Here is a 26,270-nt window from a genome sequence, read left to right on the forward strand (position 1 = left end):
AAACCTTTGATATGAGTAGTGCGACAATCAAACGTGTTAAGAGTGGCTATGTGTACAGTGATACAAGCATGTGTAGTGCTAAATAAAACTGTGATTTACGTTTGTCTCCTAGATTGAAAGCTACGAGGATTATAAGTCAAAAAAAATAGTTTTAGAGATCATGCCGAGTTTGACCATACCTTACATTATGGAATATAGGAGTAAAATAATAATAATAATAATAATAATAATAATAATAATAATAATAATAATAATAATAAAGTATTAACATGTGAAGTGTCTATTTTATTTATGGAAAATAAAGTGTTATTCCCTCCGTCCCCTAATATAAGGGATTTTGACATTCTGCTTACACTGTTTGGCCATTCGTTTTATTCATTTTTTTGGAATTATTGTTTATTTTATTTGTGACTTACTTTATTACACAAAGTACTTTAAGCACAACTTTTTGTTTTCTATATTTGCACAAATTTTTTGAATAAGACGAGTGGTCAAATAGTGCATGCAAAATGTTAAAATCTCTTATATTAGGGGACGGAGGGAGTAAGACCCTGTTTAGATGGGACTAAAACTTTTAAGTCCCTATCACATCGGATGTTTGGACACTAATTATAAATATTAAACGTAGACTATTAATAAAATCCATCCATAATCTTGGACTAATTCGCGAGACGAATCTATTGAGCCTAATTAATACATGATTAACCTATGTGATGCTACAATAAACATTCTCTAATTATGGATTAATTAGGCTTAAAAAATGAATCTATTGTGCCTAATTAATACATGATTAACCTATGTGATGCTACAATAAACATTCTCTAATTATGGATTAATTAGGCTTAAAAAATTTATCTCGCGAATTAGTTTTCATTTATGTAATTAGTTTTATAAGTAGTCTATATTTAATACTTTAAATTAGTAATACAGGGCAAAAGCAGAGGTGGGATAGATTTTGCACGGTAGATGTCGTAGAGAGAATAACTTTAGGGTTTGCACTGTAAATAAAAATGGGAGGCATATAAAACAGTGTTCCTGTGTCTTGTTTTGTTGGGTTTTTGGGATCTCTCCTCTTCTTCTCTCCTCCTGCTTACAACAACAACAAGTCACCACCACCACCACGCCTCTCTCTCTCTCTCTCTCTCTCTATTTCTCTTACCACACAAACGGGGAAGGGTGGGTATCCTTCCCAATTCCCCGCTGATCTCTATCCAATCCGCGCCGCGCCTCCTCCTCTCCAAGGTAGGGTTTCTCCTCTCCTCTTCGCTTGCCGCCGCAATTCCAATTCCATGCCAATTTCTATCGATATTTCTGATGCTAGCTAACCCAATAATAAATTAAAGGTGGAACGATCCGTTTCTATTTGTTTTGCTAGACAGGAGATGCCGCCTTGGTGGTGGTGGTGGGATGGATGGATGTGAGAGCAGATTGATTGATTTTAGCTGCTGCTGCTGATTGATTGATTGATTGGATTGGTGATGATAATTGCTCAATCGGATGCATGCGATGATCCAATTCTTCTTCTTCTTCTTGTGATCTACAAATTCCAATACATATACTAGTAGTAGTAAGAGTAAGCATTCATATAAGATAATGGAGGCGTCGGATCTGAACACCCACTTGCCGCCGCGCAAGCGACTGCTCGCCGGCCTCAGGATGGCCGCCCCTCCCTGCGCCGATGCTCCCCCACCCGCGCTCCTCACCGCCGATCTCGCCGCCCGCCTCCGCCACATGATGGCCTCCTCATCCTCTCCCGACGACATCGTCCAGGCCGCCAGGTCGGCTGCCTCCACCGCCGCCCAAGCTGCCGCGGCCGCCCGGGCCACCGCCGCCGAGAAGGCGGCCGTCGCTGCCAAGGCTAGGGCTGCTGCCCGCGCTGCCATGGAGTTCCTCGATTCCATTTCCAGGCCTGCCTCATCCAGGAACGGCCTCCAGCTCAAGCTCAAATCCAGGAAGAAGCATGTGCAGGTCAAGCTCTTGTACAAGCCCAATGGCCGCCTTGAGGAGGGTAGAGGAGGACCTCCTACTACTGGGGATGCTTCTTCCAAGCCCCGCAGGCGCGGCAGGGAGACCGATGAAGAGGTTGCTCGCAAATTGCACCGCGCCATGAACAGCTCGCCGCGCATTTCCTTCACTGGACCGAAGAGGCCACGCACCATTGCTGCTGAGAATGGGGGTGTGCTTGATGCTTGCAATGGTTCTTCACCTTATCCACCAACGTTTGAGGTCAGCACGATAACTAACGGATGCTCTTTAGGGCAATCTAGTGAGCTCCCTGTGCCATTTTCCGAGCATGAGGGTCTTGATGATGATAATAAAGATTCTTCTGGTCATGATACTACAAAGAGTAGGGCTATCGTTGGTAATGGAGTTGGAGCTGGAAACCTAAGTGCTGGTAGGAAAGTGAAGATCAAGAGAAAGGAACTGCTTTTGAACCAACATAATAGTAAAGATACACAAGAGGCCAAAGAAATAAAACCGTCTATAGATTCTATACGATACGACGAATCAAAGCAAAATGGAGCTGAAAAGAGATTGAACCAGCTTGTAGATGCAAAGGATCCCGGTGATGGTTTGGCGCCGATGAAGATCTCATCTGTATGGAGGTTCAAAAAGTTCAAAACATCACACTGCTCTTCTGACAGTAAGGTTTTGCACAACGTGTGCCCCTCTACTTCGGCGGCTGAGACCTCTGCTTCGGTGAAAGCTGATTAGTGAGGTACCTTAGCTCATAGTTGGCAGATGCTTGTCTTAGCTATGTTTGTTGTGAGATTTTGTATGTTGAAGCTACCATTCGGACAAACAGGGAGGGCAGGTGATCTCTCCCGGTAGATTCCCCACCTTCTATTTGATTTTCATACAAACGTGCGTGCTTTTATGGTATATAAGTTACTGGATATTTCTACCAAGTTGTTTCTGCTCCACTCTTCCCAATTATGTTAGCAAGAATCTGTGACAAAGTCATATTGTCTTGAAATGCTGGGTCGTCGACATTACAGGCAAGAGCTGCTACTACTACTATTATTATTATTGGCTACAATCTAGAATGTAGTTGCCTATTTCGTTTAGTGCTTTGGTCTCTTGACCAATATGGACCTAATGAAATTAATTACTTGTGAACAGAATTGGAATTAGGTTTTATCAAAGGGATTGCCCTTCACTTTGATCATAGCTTGTGGCTGACCTAACTTGGTTAATTTTGTCCACTCTTCATATCGAAAACACAACACTAAAGAAGTCACTAGTGAATGATCTACCAGACAGTTTCTTCATTAATAGCAATATTGGTTTCTAGATCTTTAGCCATGTATGAGCATGGGGCATAATGGCAATGAAACTTGAAGGAGAGTGATTATGCAACCTGCCAATTCCATTCTTGAAATGTTGACTCTTTAACTGCTGACTGATCTCACGGGGGTGTCTATATGTTGAGAGCTTGTTATATCAGTAGAGCATGAAAATTTATGTGCAGAATTATGTTAGCTGATGATAGGCTTCAGTTTCTTGTTCGGTTGTGAACATAGATGTGTGCCAATGTTTTCCAGTCGATCAGTGAGCCTATATTTGGAGCAGAATGGAATTGAAGGGGGAAACCAAACAATCTCCGACTCTATCCTGGGCTTGTGTGTGGCCAGTAGTAGCTAGTTGGTGTAACATCTGAATGGATGCTCGGTTGATGTATGTGACTGTGGCGTCTGAGGTTATCCAGCTCTTTTGGAAGCACCCCATGCATGCACCAAGCAAGCACAGCTGCACAGATGAGAGATAGATATGGTGCTATTTGTCTTGCTGCCCAGCCAGTTGCTGAAAAATCTGAGCTTCTTCCCTTCTGGTTGTTGCCCGGTCAGTCCAGTTGCTGCTCGCTTTTTCGGCAGCTGTTCTGTTCACACGGACAGCATGGCCGTCGTCGACCTGAATGAAAGCGCATCTCAGCTTCAGCTTGCCCTGAATTTTGACCAACAATAACAGGTTGCCGGTTGCTCTGCTCTGTTCTGTTAATACAAATTCCTCTTGGTTGTTTGATATGATGATGATGAACATGCATGCAACAAGAAGAACAAACCTTCGCTCAAAAAGAAAAGATAAAAGAAATGAACTTGTCCATGGAGAATATATATATACAACTCATGTACGCGTGTGTAGAAAGAAATATTGAAGATGTGCTATAGTATAATGTATAGCCTCTGATTTTCTTGTGTGGCTGACTGGTGGGCCCGGCTTCCTGACATAGTATTGAACATTTCTAGTGCTTTACGTACATACCTGCTCTAAAGGATGCTGCAAGTGGGCATCATTATTCAGAGAGAAATGGTTTCAGATCTGATCTACCCAACCAAAGCAAGTCTAACCATCTATCACCATGCTTCATTGCTGCTGCTGCTCACTTGTGGTTGGCATCTCATCTCAAATCTCAAATCTCACAGGTGATTAAGCTGCCAGCCTGGCCTCTTAGCCACCCTTTTTTTTGTATTATTGTGTTTCTTAATTTTTCTCTCTCTCTCTGTTGTGTAGTAGTGCAGAGGTGCAGTGCTGGTGAGTGATGTAATGTGGCACCAACCAAACCTGAAACCAGCATTCATCTCCACTCTTGTCCTCTCATCTTCAACAGTAACAGTGTAGATGATTTTGTGATTCTGTCCTGATTTAATGATGGCTCATTAGCCACCCGCAGAGATTTTTGCACTTACCCTATGGAATGCACTGTGTATGTAGTAGTGATGCAGCAGCAGGAGCTTCTAGTGTAGTGTACTCTTTCCGTTAAACTTTTTTAAAAAATCAAATCAAATTCCAAAGATAAATCTAGAAAAAGCTGACTTTATTTACTAGACGGAACGAGTAGTTTAGTGTTTGCTTGCTTATTGGAAGCAGGGTAATGCACCATTCCTCTTGTCTTGTTACTGCAAAACAGCAATGCCACTATAGGAGTCGTTCGTTTGTTATTGCTTCTTTTGACTGTCGGCACTAGTAGCAGTTGATGCAACGTCATCCTGACGCCATCACCGGTTATTATAGCAAATCGTTGCATCATTACCGCTGCCTGTAATACCCGGTTCCTATCACATCTACACTGTAGGAAAAATGAATACTGAGCTAGCAGAAAAACCCATAAACCTTGACAGTCGTGCAATATGCCACCCTTGGCTGCGCAAGATTAATGATAGAAAACCTATTTTTTTTCTAAATAATTGAATGATTTAATTTAACTATTATAAAGTTGAAAATAGATTAAAAATAGTTTTTAAAAAGTTCTTATATATAATGTTATAGTAAAAATCACACCATCTATTGAGTGCTCGAAAAAGTGTTGCATTGATCCATTATTTCTTTCACTAAAAACTAATAGGAAAATCTTGGGAGAATTTCTCGTAAGTTACTGGAGTGGTAATTCTTACCTGCAGCGTACGACCGTACTTTGTGCTGGACGACAGATACCATGTGGAGTACAAAATAACAAATCGTAAAAATGGCCACATGCCACACAATGCAACAAAGATTATTCCTCCCTCTTTTTCTTTGTGTGTGTGAGGTTGAGATAGAGACATACATAAACTACACAAGAGGGTAGAGTAGAGTACTACTCCGTTATCACCTGCCTGCCCTACTTTTGTATTATTTTGCATACTCCAGTATATATTTGAATGACCTAAAACTTAACTGCATGCTAATGTCATGCAATTTATTTTAGCCACTGTGCTTGGACAACATAAGTTTTGTCATGCAACCTATAGATTTTCCAAAGAAGCCAGATCGGGCTCATATGTTCATCATCCAAAATTTTCCGAGCCCAAGGTAGATTTTTAAGAAAACCCTATGTTTTCTAATCAAAGTTTTAGAAAATCATAAGTATTATGACTTGTAGTAGCATATAATCACATGTTTTGTGGTCTGAGTGCTTTACAAAACCTTACTCTTATTCAAATCTCGATTAATTTTAACATACCTGAAACAATGTCATTCAATATATAGCGAATAGTTGAATCAACAACTTAATGAAAAAAAATCAATAACTGAAAATTTTCATATGCATTATATATTTTTAAAATTAAGCAAATGCATCATATACAAAGTGTAAGAATGTGTCTTATGAAACTTTATAACTATAATTCATGGGATTATGTGCCAGCAGTCATAATATCAAGTGTTTTATACAACTTTGATCATGTAGTATGGAGTTTCCTGGAATTTACTCAATATATTTTTCAAATATCAAGACAATTAGCATATCAACACTCCTCGGATTACCGTTGGTTTAAGGATATGTTGTTGGTAGGCGATGGATGAAACGGAATTGAAGACAATTATTTGGGAGTGAATTAATATTATAAAACTGATAAATTGAACTATTCATTTAAAAAAAGAACTAATAAAGAAAAGTTTTTTTTAAAAAAAATTTGAATATGAATAATTTATAAAATATTTGTGTTAAAAACATGAAGAACATATGTAAAGATTAGTCTTAAAAAGTATATTTCAATAAAATCATATATTTACTAATATTTATATATATTATAACGGAGAATAGTTATCGAGTTGTTTTTTTTTGAGATCATATTTTTATCTAAGTATTATCAACCTGTTACTGGAAAGGAGTATAGTAGAAACATTGTTTATTTAGTAAAGAAAAACCCTAGTGGATTAGTGGAAATTACTGCAACAGTTACAGGCTTACAGCGGAGTAAGTAGTGTAGTACTGGTGATTTTACAAAAGGGCCCTCAACATTCCAGCGAAATCGAGGGTAAGCCCTGCGCCGCACCAAATAATCTCTCGGCTTCCAATTTTTCCACACAACACAACACCCATACCCTCTCTCTCCTCTCCTCCCGATCTCGCCGCGCCGGGAACCCTCGCCGCCGGCCACCCCCGCCGCCTCCGCCGCCCTCGCGCCAGGCGAATCCGCACGGCCCCCGCTCCCCGCCGCCTCCTCCGGCCGCGATGGAGGCGGCGTTCGACGCTTACTTCCGCGCCGCGGATCTGGACCGCGACGGCCGGATCAGCGGGCAGGAGGCCGTCGCCTTCTTCAAGGCCTCCGCTCTCCCCCAACCCGTCCTAGCCCAGGTATTCAATCCCCCCGCCCCTCCCCACATAGATCTTGCATTCGATTCCCCCGACCACCTCAATCCGCCTCAATTCCGCGCTCTCCTGCCCTCTAGCCCTGCGGATTTCGACCCATGCTATCTGTGCTCATTTCTTCATGCTCCCTCATCTCATCTACTCCTACCTCTCACTCATCGCTGCTGCTGCTTTATCTGCTTCCTAATTCAATCACTCCCTTTCTCTGTATTTTTCTACTACTCATACTTACCAACTACTAGTTCACTTCTCTTACCCTATGGATTGTACCTATTTGGAGTACCTCTCAATCAATATATATATAGTCACATAGATAGGGAACTCTACTCCTCCGAGGAGTGTCATTTTCTTTTATCATTTATAATCTACACAATTTTGTGCCCCCTGTTACCTCAATGGGCTCAACTTGGATCCTAGTTACTTCTGCACTACAAGATCACACTGTTTGTCTAATTATGCTGACCTTGTACTTCACTGTTTGGAATCTACTAGGTGCTTAAAAAAACAACTCAACTGTAGCTCGAATCTTGAATGATTTATGGACTGCTGCTTTCTGATGCCAAAATTTAGGACCTTTCAGCTGTGCCTGTTTTCAGCGACATTAGGTTTCGAGATTATGTGATTTTGTTTTCAAAGGAAGGGAGTTGTATGGTTTGGTTTCTTAAAAAAAAACTGGACCCTGGATCTTTTGTATCATTGTCAATATGACCCTGTTCCGTACTATCCTAGAACACTCACCTCTCAAATTTTCATGCGAGTATATTGGTTTGAGGTGAGAATTTCATTTAAAAAAAAAAAAACCATCCGTGAACTGATCTTAGTGTGTTCCCTTTACTTTCTGGTATTCTTAACATTCTGCTTTGGCACCCTCAATATTTTGCTTACTAATTGCATGCCACTTAATTTTCTGCTGCAGATCTGGACGTATGCTGATAAAAATCGAACTGGTTTTCTTGGCCGTGAAGATTTCTACAATGCTCTTAGACTTGTCACGGTAGCGCAGAGTGGCCGAGAACTGACACCGGATATTGTTAGGTCAGCGTTATATGGTCCAGCTGCTGCAAAAATTCCCGCTCCTAGGATAAATGTTTCAACTCCACTTCCTAATGCAACTAGTGTCACTAGCCCCTTGCAACCCACTCAAGCACCTCGCCCTGCTCAGCAGAGTCTTGCTATACAAGGATCCCAGGGCCCCCTTAGCACATCACTAAATCCACAGGTCCTTCAACCTGGTAATGTTGTCAGGCCACCACAAGCGTCAATTGCAAACACTCCTGCTCAGGCAATTGCTCCAAGGGCGCCCGCAGGTGGTGTTCCAAACCATACTGTTCCAGCAACAACAGGTCTATCAACTGATTGGTTTAATGGCAAGAAAAGCGCAAGTCCATTGGGTGTAACTTCACAAACTCCAACCAGAGGTGTTTCTCCACAGGTCAACCTTGCTACCGCGGGAATACCAACACAGAGTTCAACTCCTATAGCAGGCTATGGCTCTCACACTCCAGCCAGTACAACATCTGTAAAGGCGAATTCAGCAGATTTAAACCTTCTGTCTTCACCGCCAGCTGCTAATGACTCCAAGGCATTGGTGCCTTTGGGGAATGGATTATCATCGGCCTCAACATTTGGTGTCGACCCTTTTGCTGCAACTCCACAAGCAAAGCAAGATTCATCTTCCCCCCCTGTGGTTTCAAATAGTTTGCCTAGTGCTAATGCTCTTGGACCATCCGCTGGACCTCATCACCCCCCTAAACCATTGCAGACTGGTCCCATGCAGGGTGTAGCATCACTCCCTTCACAGCCAGCTCCAAAGCAAAACCAGTTTAATTCCATGCCAAGCGCTCCAGCACCTATGGGTAGTTTTCCTGGTGGACAAATTCCTTCAAACACGAACCAGTCTCAAGCTCCATGGCCGAAAATCACTCAAGCAGATGTAAGGAAATATATGATTGTATTTATTAAGGTAGACAGGGACCGAGATGGAAAAATTACTGGTGAAGAGGCTAGGAATCTGTTCTTAAGTTGGAGGCTTCCAAGAGGTACATCACTTTTTTTTTCCCATTCTAACTTCTGCGGGCTCTGCTGCCATGGCCCATGATCTGTGTGATCTATGCATTTTAGTTACCATTGTTTGTGATTATAGGCGCAGGCACCGCACCAGTTTGTGTGTGAAAGTAGAACTGTTAGTTTGGAAATTCATCCTGTAATTGTTAGCATCCTTTTTTCCTTTTCTGCCTTTTATATGATTAGTTGTACATGAGTTCAGTTTATTCCTTTGTGGATGCTAAATTCATGTGGAGATTGATGTGTACTGTATACTGGTGGACATACATAAATTGTTATTATTTTACTTGGATTATTTCCTCTTAGCTGCACGTTGAATTAAACCTACTAGACTATGGATGCTAACCTGCCATCAATATCGTATTGTTTCTTGTACAGCTGAAGCTCCGTTACAGTTTGTTATTGTATTCTTGGAATTTAGCGGCTTAGCACTATAATCTTTTGGTATTCCTTACTTCTATTTACATGTTCTATTATCGATGAATAAAAAGCACACAAACAAACTTCTATTTCTTTCTTAGCATATATTTATTAGCTCTTTTTTCTTCAATTGTAGATTCTTTCTTTCTATTTTTTTGAGCCAGAGGGAAAACCTTCGTTACTAGAAACAAGCTACAACAGCATCAGACTGTACATTCTTCTGATGCTTGCAGTTCTCCTTTGACATTTGAGTTTCCCTTCTTCTTTTCTCTTGTATATAAGTTTCTAAATACCTGCCCTCTCCATTTGTAGAGCTCTTAAGGAAGGTGTGGGATTTGTCCGACCAGGATAAAGATGGGATGCTATCTTTCCGGGAATTTTGTACTGCTGTGTACTTAATGGAGAGGCACAGAGAGCAGCGTCCTCTTCCTGATGTACTACCAGATGGTATCTGGGCAGAAGGAATTTCACTACCTTCTACGGGGCAATTTGCAGAAAACCCTACTGGCCCAGCTCCCCATCCAAGTGCTGGTATCCATCTCAAAAAGCTGTTTTGTTCATTTCCTGTTACTAACTGCTAAGGAAGTCTCTTGTCAATAACGGGTTTTAATGAATGTTTGCTGAAGGATTTACAAGTAGAGCAATGCCAGGACAACATCATGGGATGCCTCCGTCATCCATGAAACCACCACCTCAAAGGCCGCTTTCTTTGGATGCTGATGATGCAGTGCGAACAGAAAAACAGAAGCCAAAGATCCCAGTCTTGGAGGAACATCTTACTGGCCAGCTAAGCAAGGAGGAGCGAAGTGCATTAGATGCAAAGTTTAAAGAAGCTTCAGATGCTGATAAAAAAGTGTGTTCCTCATAGCATTTATTTAATTGAAATATTTCAAGAACTTGAATGTACTAAAAATTGAGACAAACAGTAGCAAATCATAAAAAAAAATTGAAGTGAATTTTACAACTGGATTCATGTGCCTAATATTTTCATTGGGAAGTGGATTCATGTTTAACATTTCCATTGGGAAAAAAAGCTAGTGGCATTAAATCCTCAATAGATATATTTGTCTTGGCGGTAACAGCGTATATTACCTTTTTTATTCATCTTTGGAATTCCAACATAGATTTGCATCTTCATACGTGATAGAATGTGCAAATTTAGGCCTTCATGATGTGTTTTATGAACACATTTTAAATCTTTTATGAAGGTTCAAGAATTGGAAAAGGAAATCCTGGATTCGAGAGAGAAGACTGAGTTCTATCGCACAAAGATGCAGGAGCTTGTAAGTGATCTTTATCATCATGCCTTGTTACATATTTGGCACATGTGTATTGATAAGTAATACAGTTTATGTTTCTTGATATGCTTGGGAAATCTTCAGGAAGTTTTCATTGTTTCATATTCTAGTTTCAATTTCCATGAATCGTGCACTGCTTTAGGTGCTGGTACAAAATTTCCATTCAACTACTGTCATGATTAATACTCAAACCTGCTGTATCCTACCTACCACCGTGCCATAACCCAAATATGCAGAGCTCTTTGTTGATAGGCAATAGATGAAATTGGATTGTTGAACATGATCTATTCATGCTTTGCTATTTTTGTGAACACATGCCTAACTTGTTTTTTTTTCTTATTTTCTCCTAGATTCTTTACAAAAGTAGGTGCGATAACAGGTTTAATGAAGTTTCAGAAAGGATGTCTGCTGATAAACGTGAGGTACTGTTCTCCTGTAACTTTTGATTAAGAAAATGAGCTCCATGCATACAAGTTTTAATGTGCAGACGGAGGCAAAAGAGACATGAAAATTCATATCTCTGGTCTCGGTCCTCTCATACATTGAACTGTTTACATTGTTTTACATCATGAGATATTGTTCTGTATGCATCTGTAAAAACCTCCCATTGTTGCATGCTCTTCGATTAACTGCCGGTCATAGATCTTGCAATGTGCAACTTGTCGTTTCTATAGAATTATATGTTGCTTGAGTTGAAGCCAGAATGATTGTTTTGTGCACTCTTAATTTGTGTGAATTGCAATTCAAGCATTCAACTATGCCATCTGATGTATCTTGTTGCATCATGATGTGTATTGCAACAATGGGCACTCTTTATATATGGTATTTTACTTGATCTCACAGTCTCTGCGAATTCCATGTTCAGGTTCAATCCCTTGCAGCGAAATATGATGAGAGATGTAAGAAGGTTGGAGATGTAGCATCAAAGTTATCGATGGATGAGGCCACTTTCCGTGAGATTCAGGTACACCAGTGATATTTATGGCATTATCTCAGCCAGTAGAAAATTGTTAAAAAAAAGATTCATGAGATATGGACTGTGTGAGTCTGACATTATTTTTTCTGCTATCTACAGGAGAAGAAATTGGAGATTTATAATGCGATAGTTAAACTGCAGAAAGGGGATGGAAATGATGAAAAGCTTCAGGTGTTTTTTTTAGGTTCTTCCAGTACCTTCCATTTCATCATACTATACAACTGTTGTTTGACCATCTTTTTGTTCGTTTTATAGGAGCGAGCTAACCAGATACAATCTGATCTTGAGGAGCTTGTTAAATCTTTGAATGAACAGTGCAAGAGATATGGGTTGAGAGCTAAGCCAACTACTCTTGTGGAGCTTCCTTTTGGTATTTGCTACCATCCTGTTTGTCTATATATTTCTATCCAACATATTCTTGTATTCTTACTTTAGTTTGCCAGGTAAACTAAGCCAAAACGCATTTTAGTTCACTGCTATTAACTTCATTTGCTCCTTGTTATTAATGAGGATCCCGCTCTTCTTTTTATATTGCTTGGCATGGTAATGGTAGGTTAACTTTACTATCATATTTTTTAGGTTGGCAACCTGGAATACAAGAGACAGCAGCTGTATGGGATGAAGAATGGGACAAATTTGGTGATGATGGTATACTAACTTGAATCTTGATTCTGTTACCAGCTATGCTATTAAATTTGTTCTTATATAACATTTCTGAATTCTACTGTTGTACACCACCTGTTCACCAGGCTTCTCCACAATAAAGGAACTCACAGTTGAAATGGAGCCACCTGTTGTACAAAAGGATCAGCCTACCGTTGAAGACAGTAAAGTGTCTACCAATGGGCCATCAGCACCTACATCAACAGAGAAAGAAGATAGCAGGGGTGATAAATCTGCCGCTGCCTCTGAGCAAACTGTAGAACCTGATGCAACTCCTTCCGATAGCAAAACGGTTGCAGCAAAAAGTCCTCCAGTTAGTCCTGTTAAGAACACAAAGGATGGCCATAGTGATGAACGTGATAAAAAACAATCTGGGACAAACGACACCTCGTCACGTGCAATTGAGAGTGTCAGGTATTCATCTTATATGAACTATACAGCAGATCGTCCTACTATGAAAACAGAAACTTGTTTCCTTCCCCCATATCATCAATTTCATACACAAAAGGTGTAATCTCTAATTGCTCTGAACCTGTCAACTTTGTTGATCAGTAAACATCCCAGGATTTGATACTGCCATTGAACTATTAAGACCGCTGGTCGCTCCTACATAATTCAACCTTACTAGTGCTTTGGTTTCCCAATATATAATTGTTAAATTTATCTGGAGTAGGGCCATTCAAATCCTGAACTTGATACGTGAAACAAGTCCCAGTTTGGGTAGTTCATTGTTGTTTACTTGTGTGAAACCTATGTTCTTATTTCATGGTAAATTTTGCAGTAACAATGGAGGAGCAGATTCCCCTGTTCATGGAGAAAAGAGAGACGATTCACATTATTGGGGCCCATCGTTTGATAATGGTGATGATAATGACTCCCTATGGAACTTCAATCGCAAGGTGCAACTCCTTTCATGCTTTTGTGCTACTGTGTCATGCTTATAAGCTTCTCATCCTACTTAAACTCTGCAATCTGTTTCTCAGGATGGTGAGAATGGTGATTCAGACCTATTCTTTGGGCCACAAGGTCTTCCTCCAATAAGGACCGGAGGCTCTTCGACGGCTGGTAGTGTTTATGGCAAGGAACAGAAACCATTCTTTGATTCTGTCCCAGGTACTCCAGTGGAGAAGCCTTTCTTTGATTCTGTCCCAGGCACACCCTTGCAGAAATCAGTCTTTGATTACTCTGTTCCTAGTACACCGATGCAGAAATCAGTGTTTGATTATTCTGTCCCAAGTACGCCATTGCAGAAGTCACTCTTTGATTCTGTCCCCAGTACTCCAATGCAGAAATCAGTATTTGATTCTGTACCAAGTACTCCTATGCAGAACTCTTTGTTTGACTCTTTTCCAAGCACCCCGATGCAGAGATCACTGTTTGATTCTGGCCCAAGCAGAGCAGAATCTCCTACTGCCAGCAGCATATATGGCAAAGAGCAAAGGGGTTTCTTTGATTCTTCTGTTCCCAGCACACCAATGTACAACTCTAGCTTCTCACCAAGATATAGCGAAGCTGGAGACGACAGTTCATTCGACACCTTCTCGCAGATGGACTCATTTGGCATGAATTACAGCAATTCATTTGGGCAGCGTGACAGCTTTTCAAGATTTGATTCCTTCCGGAGCAACGCTGATCAAGGCAGCAATGACACCTTTGGTAGATTTGATTCTTTCCGCAGCAATGCTGATCAAGGTGGTGGCAACAGCTTCACGAGGTATGATTCCATGAATAGCAGCAGCGACCATGACAGAACAGATGCTTTTGCGAGATTTGATTCAATGAAGAGCACGGACTACAACAGCCGAGGTTATTCGTTCGATGAGGATGATCCTTTTGGTACTGGACCGTTCAAGTCATCAGACACCTCTAGCCCGACGAAGCATGGAACCGACAGATGGAGTGCATTTTGACAGGTATTGATTGTACTATAGAGGTCATCATCATGTGTTTGTGCACCTTACTGCAGATAAATATATATACACGTACAAGGGCAAGACAGTTTTTGCTTGGGCCTCAGCTTGCAATGGGGCTTGCTTGTGTGTTTGCTTTGTGTTTCTTATTTTTGTACCTAGGATCTGATGTTCTACCGCGCATATGTGTTGGTGGGATGGTGATTATAAACATTCTTTATACCTTGTATTATTGTACAAGATGTGAGTCAATCCGGCGGATTGAAAAATTACGAGCTGTCCATGTTTTTAGCGTTTTCATATTCTTGTGCCTTACATTTTCCTCCTGTAAATACCTTCACCCAGAATCTGGGGATGGATTGTACTGCGGACGTATTTCTGTTCAGTGACAGATTTTTCTTGTAATCCAGTGGCTTAGAAATTTGTGAGTTTTCTGTTCGAAATGCTTGACCTTTTTCTCTTTGTGGATTGCACGGTCTACCGATCCTAGTTTAGAACCATGATAATATTATAGCAACGATGTTTATTTAGTGAACTTCTATCTTGTTCGTCGAGAACCATTATTGGAATGGTGGGCCGAATTACAGGCCCATAATTCGTACATACTCATCTGTTTCTAGGCCGATGGATAAAATTTATTTTTCCCCCAAGGTTAATAATCACAAAACCTTGTGCAAAGGGCTAACGTTCATGCGTTTTTACTTTTTAGCCCTTGTCCAAAACGATGAGTATCATCAATCCTGAGGGAGTACTAACAAAAACTATAGCACGAAGCTTGCCGACGGCAAAATTGTTGCATTTTTGGCTCCAAGGCCAATATTCACTAATTTTAGGCCGTAAGACTATTATTCATGTGTTTATAAGAGTATAAGACTTTATGTCCCAGGCTATACATGTGTCTCTAGGTCCCAGGCTATACATCAGTTCCTATGAAGGCTAATGTACTTGAAGTTTTGGCCAAAGGGTATTACCGATATATTCCTATGCCAATGGATAAAATTTATGCCTTTTGGTTCCAGGGTTACTCGTGAAATTCGGGACGGATAAAAATATTCATTTTTTCGTAAAGGTTAATTAGTCATGAATTTTGGCCGAAAGCTATAACTCACGAAATTATATGTCGAAGGATAGAAATCACGAAATTTGTTGTCATAATGTTAATATTCATGATTTATTTGTGTAACAATCCCTATGCTAATACTCCTGAAATTTTGGGCCATAGAAAAATATTCCTATGCTTTTTTTAAAAAAGCTAATTACTCAACAATTCCAGCCAAAGGCTACATAACTCACGAAAACCGAATGCTAAGAATCACAAATTTTTTTTTGGTCATAAGGAAAATATTCGTGAATTTTGTACACAATGAGCCCAATGCTGGTACTTGTGAATTTTGGCCTTTTTTTTCCCCAAAGGTTACTACTCATGAATTTTGGCTGAAGACTCATGACTCACGAATATTCATGAACTTTAAGTGCAATGATCCCAAGGCTAATAATCATGAAATTTTGGATATGAGAAAAATAGTCATGCATTTTTTCCCAAAATGTTGGTGTTCATGAATTTTGACCAAAGGCTATATTACTCATGAAATTGTAAGCCAAAGGACAAAAACGAGAAAATTTTGTCCTAAGGTTCATTTTCACGAACTTTGTGAATTTTGGATTGGAGAAAAATATTCATGCATTTGTTTTTCCAAATGTTATCACCCATGAAATTTGACCAAAGGCTACAACTCACGAAATTATAGGCCGAAGGACAAAAATCATGAATTTTTTGTCCTAGGGTTAATATTGATGAACTCTGTTGGTAAAGAGCCAAATGCTAATACTCATGAAATTTTATACCAGAGAAAAACATCAATGCACTTTTTTTCTAATGTTAGTACTCATGAATTTTGGCCGAAATCTACAAAATAATAGGCAGTTGGCTAAAGATCACATTTTTTTTGGTCCCAAGGCTAGTATTCACAAATATTGTGTGAAATAATCCTAATGTTAATACCCATGAAGTTTTGGACCTAAGAAAAATAACTTACGAAACTATAGATAGAAGGCTAAAAATGACGAAATGTTTTGCCCGAAGGCCAATTTTCATGAATTTTGTGTGCAACTATCCCAAAGAAATTACATGAAATATTTGACCAAGAAAAATATTCTGCATTTTTTAAAGATTAATACTCATGAATTTTGATGAAAAGGCATACGAAATTATATGCTGAAGGCTAAGAATCGCAATATTTTAGTTCTAAGATTATTTTTCATGAATTTTGTATATAACTATCCCAATGCAAATAATCATGAATTTTGGGCCAGAGAAAAATATTCATGCATTTTCCAAACGTTAATAACTCGCGAAATTATAGACAAAGTCTATAAATAAGAAATATTTCAGTCCTAAGGTTAATATTAACGAAATTTGTGCATGACAATCTCAATACTAATATTCGTGAAAATTTGGACTGGAGAAAGATTTCATGATTTGATTTTTCCACAAGCTAATACTCATTAATTTAGTCGAAGTCTATTACTTACTCCAATGAAATTATAGGACGAATTATGAAGATCACAAAAATTATGATCCTAAGGTTAATACTCATGAGTTTTGTACATAACAATCTCAAGGCTAATAGTAGTGAATTTTGAGACAGAAAAATATTCCGCATTTTTCCAAAGGGTAATACTCATGTATTTAGTTCGAAGGCTATAACTAAGAAAACTATAGGCTGAACGCTAAAAATCATGAATTTATGTTCCTAAGGTTAATAATCATGAGTTTTGATGAAAGGTTAATAGTGATGAATTTTGGCCGAAGGATACAAAATCACAAAATAATAGGCCAATGTGAAAAATCACAAATATTATCATCCAAATGTTAATATTCATGTATTTTGCACGGAGCAATCCTAATGCTAATATACGTGATTTTTTTACAGGAGAAAGCTAATTGTGTGTTTTCCCAAATGTTAATAATCATAGATTCTGTTCAAATGCTATAACCTGTGAAGTTATTGGCCGAACGATGATAATCACAAAAACTTTGATCCTAAAGTAAATATTCAGGAACTTTGTGCACAATGATTTGAATAGTAATACTCGTAGAATTTTAGATGAGAAAAATATTTATGCATTTTTTCCCACATGATTATACTCATTTTTTTTTTCTGAAGGCTATAACTCATGAAACTATAAGCGCAAGGCTGAAAATCATGAAATTTTTTGTTCTAAGGTTAATTCTCACGAATTTTGTGCTCAAATAACCCTAGGCTAATAGTCATGACTTGTGAAATATTGGACCATAGAGAAACATTCATCAGTTGAAAGCTATAACTCAAAAAATTATAGGCCGGAGGTGGAATTTTTTTTTCCTAAGATTGATATTCACGAATTTTGTTCATAAGAAGACAATGCTAATACCCATGAAATGTTGGACTGGTGAAAAATATTCATGCATTTTTTTCCAACAGGCTAATACTCGTGAATTTTGGCCGAATGCTATAACTAACAAAGTTATGGGAAGAAAGATGAATATCACAAAACATTTGGTCCTAAGATTAATACTCATGGATTTTGAGCACAATGATCCCAGTGCTAATAGTCATGAGGTTTTGAGATGAAGATAAATATTAATGCATTTTCCCAAAGATTAGCACTTTATGTATTTTGTCCAAAAGTCTATAACTCACATAAAGAGGCCGAAGATTAAAAATCACGAAAGTTTTGGTCCTAAGGTTAATATTCATAAATTTTTTTTGCAACGATTCCAATACTAATAGTCGTGAAAATTTGGACCAGAGCAAAATACTTATGTATTACTCCCTCCATCTACTTTTGATAGTCATATTTCCAAATCTGAAAATTTTATTTTTGATAAGCATATTTTACTTCAACAACCTATCATCTTAATGACTTTCTCAGATTTAATGCATAACTCTTTATTCTTCCACACAAGATTGGCTACATAGGCATCGAGAAACGTAAATATCAATAAATCGCTTGTTTACAATGAATGACTAGTAGCATGTTTAAATGGATGATAAGTAGAATTACTTATCCTTGGTCTGTGTGCCAAGATGAAATATGACTATCAAAAATAGATAGAGGGAGTATTTTCTAAAGATTAATACTCATGTATTTTGTTCAAATGCCATAGCTCGAGAATCTATGGGCCGTATGATAAAAATCACAAAGAAAATGACCCTATGAAAATAATCAACAACAATCCCAATGTTAATACTCGTAAAATTTTGGAGTGGAGAAAAATATACATGTGGTTTTCCTAAGGTTAATACTCACAAAATTTTAGCCTAAGATAACTTACGAAAGTATATGCCAAGATTATGATTTTTTTTAAACTAAGGTTAATATTTATGAATTTTACATGCTATGATACCAAGAATAATAGCATGAAAAATTTGAACATGAAAAAAATATTCATGCATTTTTTTTTCCAAAATTAAATTTCGGCCAAATGCTAAAATTGACTTCTTTTCTAAGGTTAATTTACACGAACTTTGTGCGCAACAATCTTAAGGATAATAAACATGAAATTTTGGACCGAAGAAAATAGTCAAATCTGTAAAAGGGAGAAATCAAACAACCAAACAGTCCATAGAGATCAATTTCCATTAACAGCTTAGCTTTCAACCAGAGGTAAAACATGGTGCGTACTGCTTTTACAACATCATCAGGGCAGAGATTGGCATCCCCTATAATTTTAAGTACTAGTCTACATGTAACATTCTTACAGCAACAAACTGCTTACACCATCTCTATCCTTTTTAAGGTGCAAGCAGCAAACAATTCATTAATGCACCACCAATCCCCGCAAACAAACAAAAAAAAATACAGTGATGCAAGCAACGTTCGTGCTCCTACTCTTCTCTGTTAAATTAGCAGCTTTCAAGAAAATACCCGCTTGCCTGCGTTATTGAAATTTGCATCTTTTATAAGGCACAAATCCCCTTATTACCTCTTCATCTCCGCTGTTGCTTGGCTTCACTCTTACAAACGCTGAATTTGCGCTCGGTTTTAGCTCAAAACTTGAACCTGAGTCTCGGACGTAAATCGCTCCAAGTGATTCCACTATTCTCGAGCTCTGGGGAGCGGTCATCTGCACATTTTCCCCGGAGTCCGAACTTGATTCGGATGAGTGGCTCTTCACACCGTCACTCTCGTCACTACCTTCAGTCTGCTGCATCACTGTGCTTAGTCCTCTAGGATGGCTAATGGGAGCAAAACCGTAGTAAGGCCACCACACGTGTAAAGGGGGAATTCTAGCATCTGCCGCTGATTCACCGAATTGGAATGGGAAAGAATTGTATGACATAAACCAACCATTTGGTGCACAATATGCCGCTGGAATCTCCCCAACCGATGAAGAAGCCTGCAACATTTCTTCATTGGAAGGCTGTGATATCTGCTCCTCACTTTCATGCTTCGGATCTGAGGAGCTTCTCTTCCTTGGATCTGGGATGACAACTGTCCTCCCAAATAGCTTCAAGCTTGTTTCTTGCACCTCTTCTTCTGAAGAATCCTCTTCAGACATATTATTCACGTCTTTTCTATCTTGGTCTATTTCCTGTGACAGAAACATGTATAACCCTAATAAGCTGATGAAGTGGCGATTTACCATGTTTGACAAAAAGATTCATTCGAAGGATGGATGTTTACCTTGTGGGACTGGGACGGATCTATCACTGTTGGTTCACAAGGCACATTATTATCTTCCCCACTCGTGAATGTGGGAATGTTATTTCCATCGTCAGATGACGCTGGGGAGGTACATCTGGTTGATGGATTGGATACTGACGATCCAAAAGCATCTGACTGCATCGCAGATAGCACCGATATAGGAGAACCATTCTCTTGATCAGAGCCAGATGAAGATGAGCCAGGAGCAAGCTTCAATTGCGCTGTTGCTGGATTTGCGTCCGATCCAGAATTCGCACACTTTCGAGGGTACGGATGAAGTGGTTTTCTCTTTGGCCTAGGTGGAGGGATCTCAATCGCATTATTGGAACCGGGCTCACGCACCACCTGCTAAATAAAGCCCCCGCATTAGAAACGTTTGAGCATGCCATTTCAAGTTTACTGTTACCAATTCTGCTTTACAAGCACATGTAATATATATATAGAGAAAAATATAGCATCGGCAGTGTAGTAATAAATCAATCAGATTGATCAATTGGTACATGAAGGATTATTATATCACCTTTGAGAAAAACTTCTGGGCATGGCTCCGAATTTGGACAGCAGTCTTTGTGCCAATGTGCTCTAGAGAACAGCTTGGACAAATCAGACATACTACTCACTGAACTTGTTTAAAGCCTAATGTAAGGCAAAAATATGAAGAGAGAGAGAGAGAGGCCAAAACGCACCTTGTATCTGACGCCAAGAGCGACCATACAGCTTCAATGCCTCAAGGAACTTGTCGTGCTCTTCTTCCGTCCACTTCTCCCGCTGCTTGGTGATCGTGTAAGGCTTCCGAACCTGCTTCAAACATTGGGTTGGAGATTGTTAGGTACAGTGACAACGCTGTAAGCTAGAAGTACAATTTTTTCTGTTCCTCTCTGCCAGTAAGACATGCTAGTGAAGAAGGATCGGCTTGCATAGATGTCAAAAGTACCTTGACAGGGAACTCCTCCATCCCCTCGTTGGGCTGCATTGCAGTTACAGTTGCAGATGCATCATTCATCATCAAGGGAGATTTGACAAGATCCAGCGACGGGCCTTTGTTGATTGCCAAATCGGATGAATCCTTTTCCTAGATGGCCAGGAGAGGAACACAAAGTTCAGTGCTTTAGCAAAAGCATACACAAGTACTCGTATAATTTGCAATTGCCGCAGACAGTTTACAACAACAACTCCGTAGTTACTAGTACCACTTACCGCTGCAAAGGGAGGGATAATTACTAGTAAAAAGTAGTAGTAGAAACAGAATTGCTACCTAGTGTAGTGTAGTACTCCAGTAAGCAGAGGCAGAAGGATTTGTTAATTGAGGATTCGTGCCGTTATTGGAGAGAGAGAGTATAGGAGGAGTATTGGCCATCCCATGTCGTTCTGGAAGCCTCTAAAGATAGATAATTATGACGTGTATCCGCCCCAGAACCAGGAGAGAAGCATCTAGAACACTCCCATTTTTTAACTAAAAAATTGCAATACATTTGTTTTTTTAGGCAATAATAATGGATCGGTCCAGGAAAAATATATTTTTGCAAATAAAATCTGCAAAGTTAAGCAAATGACCACACAAATCATCATCAAACTCTCTATCAGCGGTTGCGCAAGGCCAGAAAAAGAAAAAGAAGAGCAACCTGGCTATATATGAGGAGATCTTTACCTCCAGCTGCGGCATGGAAGCCATGAGGAGGAGTAGTTCAAATCTTGCTTCCCGACCACCTCCTTCGCCGGGATCGACCAGGAACAGCCAAAAAAAAAAGCGACCGAAGAAGCAAAGCCGAAAGAGAATCGAAGAAAAGAGAGTGCAAGCTCGCCGGGGGAACGAAAAAAAAAATCCGGCGACGAGGCGGCCGTACGCCCGTACGGGAGTTGGGAGAGGGAAGAGGAGCGGCGGCGGCGGAGGAGGAGGAGGCTGCCGCTGCCGCTGCCGCTAGGATGCGAGAGGAAGAGGAAACTAGAAGAAAGGAGAGATTTTTGGAAGGAAGGAGGAGAAGAGAAGAGAAGAGAAAGAAGAGGAAAGGGCGCCACGTCGGACGTGGGACCCATCTGTCAGCGCTGGAATTTTCCAGAAGGCGCCTCACATCTTGTGGCTCTCGACTCCCCTGCGCTAGGCCCCACCTGCAGTCACACATCTTTATTATAACTATCTTACGAGTAATAGACAAGAATCCAGCACGTCACTCCATGTTTTGCTTTTCCTATTGGATTAAAATTACTACTCCTAGTAGATAAATTGTCTCTAAAACCATTCCGATTACTCTTCTCTTGTCTAATTCTTTTAGCACCATATATATATATATATATATATATGTATATATATATATATATATATATATATATATATGTATATATATATATATATATATATATATATGTATATATATATATATATGTATATATATATGTATATATATATATATATGTATATATATATATATATGTATATATATATATATATATATGTATATATGTATGTATGTATGTATATTGTATATATGTATATGTATATATATATACATATGTATATACATATACATATGTATATGTATATACATATACATATACATATACATATATATATATATATATACATATACATATATATATATATATATATGTATGTATATGCTTTGGCGTTTTGCACATGCGGAAAACTGTTACTATTTGGGGTTGGGGAAAAAGAAGACAGACAGATAATAAGCTGAAAATATCCACAACCGTTCAAACAGGAGAGGCCAGGAGTGAATCGATAGAGAGATATTTGTGACCAGAAACAACCGACTGGATTTTTCTTTTCTTTTTGATGAAAAAACCACAAAGGGAAAATTGCGTGATTAAGCACACAAAATGAGATATAGTACTAGTAATAATTATCCACTTGTATAAACTTTTGTCATAGTCTAGCTGCAGGCAAAAACGGGTGGGCGTTGTTGGTCCAGCTTGGGAAATATCGGAGAGAGGAGAGCAAAGCGCAGCCACAAGATTTCTTTCTTTTGCTACTCTACGCTTTTTGGCGGACACGTCACTCCTCCTCACGACACGTGTCCCTTCTCCTCCTCCTCTTGCCCTCTTGGCTCCAGAGGGTTCCAGACAATAAAAATAAGAGAAAGATCTGCTGCATGCTATCACGGGCCCACCCTCACCTTACCTTGGCCTTTTCTCATCTTCCTTACAAAAAAAAAATTGGGTTTTGCTGCCCAAAAATCCCTGGCCACATGTTTTTAGGAGGCTGGCTTGGATCCTACTGTGCTTCAATTAGTATAATCCCGAGCGATTAACAAATGATTGCTTCTAGTTCTGTGCTCATCTAATCTGCCTGTAATTTTTAAAGATCTATAAGCTGCGTATCACTATAGCTTTTACCGCCCAAAACTTGCTTATGCCCTAGTTCACCAATTACTAGCTCCAAGCAACTCCAAAATTGCTCTAAACATGTTCTATAAAGCTAAATATCGACAACTAAGTAAAGTACCACGTCTCTACCAGGTTTCCAAACAGTTGGATTGCCTGCGGTACTGGTGCTCTAGCAAACACTTCCGCGTGGCCTTAGACCCATATGTTAGTCATCGTTATTGTATCAGTAGTGTTACAGAGGATATATGTCTGTTTTTTTAACACAATTACGCTATTGTAAGTAAGAACTAGTTGGAAGAGGACCTACCTGCCGATGTTGTGCCATATTTCAAAGTTTTTAGAGGAGGGGAGATTTTTTAACTTTTTTTTAAGGATAGCCCTGACCTAAACTTTTGAGAGTCAAATGTTATGTCACCACTAGTTGAGTTTGGAGAGGAAGGCATAACCACCAAGGTCAACTTTTTAATTTTAAGAAAAATAAAAATTTTACTAAGCATATGAATCAACACTGGAGTATTTTCTTAGCAAATGAAGCTACTGGTAACAAAGGTGACTATAATGGGCAGGAGAGTTGAGTGCACGTCAGACATATTAATTCCATGGGGCAATGCAAAAAAAAATCAACATATACATGTGTGGCCTACATTATATTGCGTTGCTTTCAGTATTCCTTCTTAGTAGTAGTATTAAACAGGGAAATAACGACGGCCCGGATGGCTTTCCTTGAAAGAAATTAGTGGACAGGAGCATGACCAAGTTGCTGACTGTATTGCACACAAAAGCTACTACACTAGTTGTATTAGGGAGCTGGCTGAGATTTACGATATGCTTGTCGGAATTGAACAAGGTGCTCATGACAGGGATGGGTTTGATGCTAATCAACAATAATATCCAACCCCCTCAAACAAGGTTTCCTTCTACTATATCTTTTTTTTTGGGAAACTAATTGAGCCAAGCTCTTTTAACCACTATGAGTAAGTAAAGGGATGAAGTAGGCTAAATCATACTCACAGTGCACTCCAGGGAGCTAAATCAACTGCTAAACTACAGCACAAAAAGCAATAATACTGTCAACGATCTCTCTTTTATTTTATCAGTATTGGAAGAAAAATACTATCAGTATGAAGAAAGGTTGCAGAGTGTTTGTATGGTAGCGGAAATATCTAGCGGCTGATATTGATCGAGTTAGGCAAGAAAGAGCGTGACGCGGCTGCTACGGATAAACAAATGCAATGGGCCACCCACAACACAAGCAAACCACGCGTCCCCTCTAGAAACCACCCTAAAGATTTTCCTCCCCGATAATCCAATCCAATATGCGCCAGCTGCAAGCTCTCACGCCAGCCACTCGCTCATTTTCTTCCCTTCCTGCATGCCATGTCCTCTTCTCTTCTCTTCCCTCTATGCTTGATATTATTAGTACAGCTCACCAGCAACAGGTTCACTTGAAAAGAAACTCCACTCTACTGGATTTTCCTAAGGCCCCTTCTATTCAAAGAAAATTCATAGAAATTTTAAAGGATTTTATTTCTATAGAAATTTTTCCTATATAGCCATTTGAATCAAAGGAATGAATCCTATGTAATCGCATGAAATTCCTATGGAATGCCTCTTCCCATGTAAGTTTTGGAGGAAATTTAGAATGAGGTTCTACCTCATGTTAAAAATCCTTTGAGTCTTTATCTCTCCTCAAATTCCTGTGTTTTTCCTACGACTCAATCAAACGGTCATTCCTATATTTTTCCTGTGTTTTACAATCCTCTGTTTTATACTTGTATTCTTGTTAGAATTCTATGTTTTTCCTATTCCTCGGTTTTTTTATTCCTGTGATTCAAAGAGGCCCTAAGACTATACTTCTACTAGCACTCAGTTTTCCTTTTTGAAAGCAAGGCTTAATTGGTTAATCATTATTAGTACTCCTGCCTCCAAAGTTATCTGAATAATTAAGCTATTTCTAAACTCATATATGGATCCCACTTGACAGTCGCGAGCCACATGAATGATGGTGTTGGCCCGTTTTCTCAATGGCGGCAGTACCAGCAAGGCCGTGTTTAGTTTCCCACTTATTTCTAATTTTCTATCATATCATATCACATCAAAAACTTTTCTACACATATAAACTTTCAACTTTTTTTTTAAACTCTTAACTTTCTTCAAACTTTCAACTTTTTTTAAGAACTAAACACAGACCACATAATGGGACGAGATCCGCTAATTTACTACAGAACGAACACAGAGGAGAATGAGAGCCACAAAGTGCATCGTATCGTGCTAGCCTCTTTCTTTTTCTGCTCCCACAGTCCACACCTTGATTTGTTCTTTTACTATTTTGATCTCTTTTTTTCTAATTATAGTTTGTGTCTACTATGATCTAATGTTTCTTCCATTTTGCGTAGGTGTGAACATCAGGCGTTTTGGATAATGGGTTACAATAAATAGAAGGTCAGGAAAAAGATGGATGGTTCAGATTAAAACTTTTTTTAATGGTAAAACCCATGCATTAACCAAGCATGCCCTGTCCTTCCACCAGTGGAACGTGAATTTCTGTAATGTGCTTACACTAACATTTATGCTTCTCCATTTTTTTTAGCAAATAAGTCACCACCACTTAGCTCCAAACATGCATGTATTGAGCAGTAAGAGCAGTCAAAACAGGCGGTTTAGTAACCATACCGTCATCAGCGTAGGGCTGTAGCAATTTAGCGGTGTTAGTTGGAGTTGTGGGTTCGGTGGTTGGTGCACTTCATCAAAGCAGAAAAAGAACATGTATGCTATGCATACTTGGTCAGCAATCGCCGCGTACATTACCACCCACTCAAGCAAACAGCTTTCCC

The 26,270-nt window shown here is 39.3% G+C and overlaps 3 protein-coding genes across 5 annotated transcripts; 2 read left to right on the forward strand and 1 right to left on the reverse strand.

Annotated features, from left to right (window-relative positions):
* The first annotated feature begins 1,122 nt into the window (after positions 1 to 1,122).
* On the forward strand, positions 1,123 to 2,909 carry LOC4342133 (uncharacterized). Of its 2 annotated transcripts, none has more exons than XM_015787410.3 (2): positions 1,123 to 1,242; positions 1,344 to 2,909. In XM_015787410.3, the coding sequence occupies exon 2, from the start codon at positions 1,594 to 1,596 to the stop codon at positions 2,713 to 2,715; it is 1,122 nt and encodes a 373-aa protein (XP_015642896.1). In that variant the 5' UTR covers positions 1,123 to 1,242; positions 1,344 to 1,593; the 3' UTR covers positions 2,716 to 2,909. The 2 variants fall into 2 exon arrangements, with proteins under 2 accessions (XP_015642896.1, XP_015642895.1); XM_015787409.3 differs by having other exon boundaries at positions 1,376 to 2,909.
* A 3,859-nt stretch (positions 2,910 to 6,768) lies between these two features.
* On the forward strand, positions 6,769 to 14,808 carry LOC4342134 (uncharacterized calcium-binding protein C800.10c). Its single transcript, XM_015787412.3, has 13 exons — positions 6,769 to 7,057; positions 7,989 to 9,111; positions 9,869 to 10,087; positions 10,183 to 10,409; positions 10,765 to 10,839; positions 11,205 to 11,276; positions 11,720 to 11,818; positions 11,930 to 12,001; positions 12,086 to 12,200; positions 12,410 to 12,478; positions 12,580 to 12,907; positions 13,275 to 13,392; positions 13,477 to 14,808. The coding sequence occupies exons 1-13, from the start codon at positions 6,935 to 6,937 to the stop codon at positions 14,401 to 14,403; spliced, it is 3,567 nt and encodes a 1,188-aa protein (XP_015642898.1). The 5' UTR covers positions 6,769 to 6,934; the 3' UTR covers positions 14,404 to 14,808.
* Positions 14,809 to 19,012: 4,204 nt separating this feature from the next.
* On the reverse strand, positions 19,013 to 22,038 carry LOC4342135 (protein REVEILLE 1). 2 transcript variants are annotated; one of them, XM_066311515.1, is made up of 7 exons: positions 21,743 to 22,038; positions 21,350 to 21,547; positions 21,029 to 21,166; positions 20,781 to 20,892; positions 20,615 to 20,676; positions 20,074 to 20,439; positions 19,013 to 19,981 (listed from the first exon to the last, which is right to left on the reverse strand). In XM_066311515.1, the coding sequence occupies exons 3-7, from the start codon at positions 21,098 to 21,100 to the stop codon at positions 19,328 to 19,330; spliced, it is 1,266 nt and encodes a 421-aa protein (XP_066167612.1). In that variant the 5' UTR covers positions 21,101 to 21,166; positions 21,350 to 21,547; positions 21,743 to 22,038; the 3' UTR covers positions 19,013 to 19,327. The 2 variants fall into 2 exon arrangements, with proteins under 2 accessions (XP_066167612.1, XP_015644385.1); XM_015788899.3 differs by lacking the exon at positions 21,350 to 21,547.
* Positions 22,039 to 26,270: the final 4,232 nt, after the last annotated feature.

This window comes from Oryza sativa, chromosome 6, assembly GCF_034140825.1.
Source record: "Oryza sativa Japonica Group chromosome 6, ASM3414082v1".
Taxonomy (NCBI): domain Eukaryota; kingdom Viridiplantae; phylum Streptophyta; class Magnoliopsida; order Poales; family Poaceae; genus Oryza; species Oryza sativa.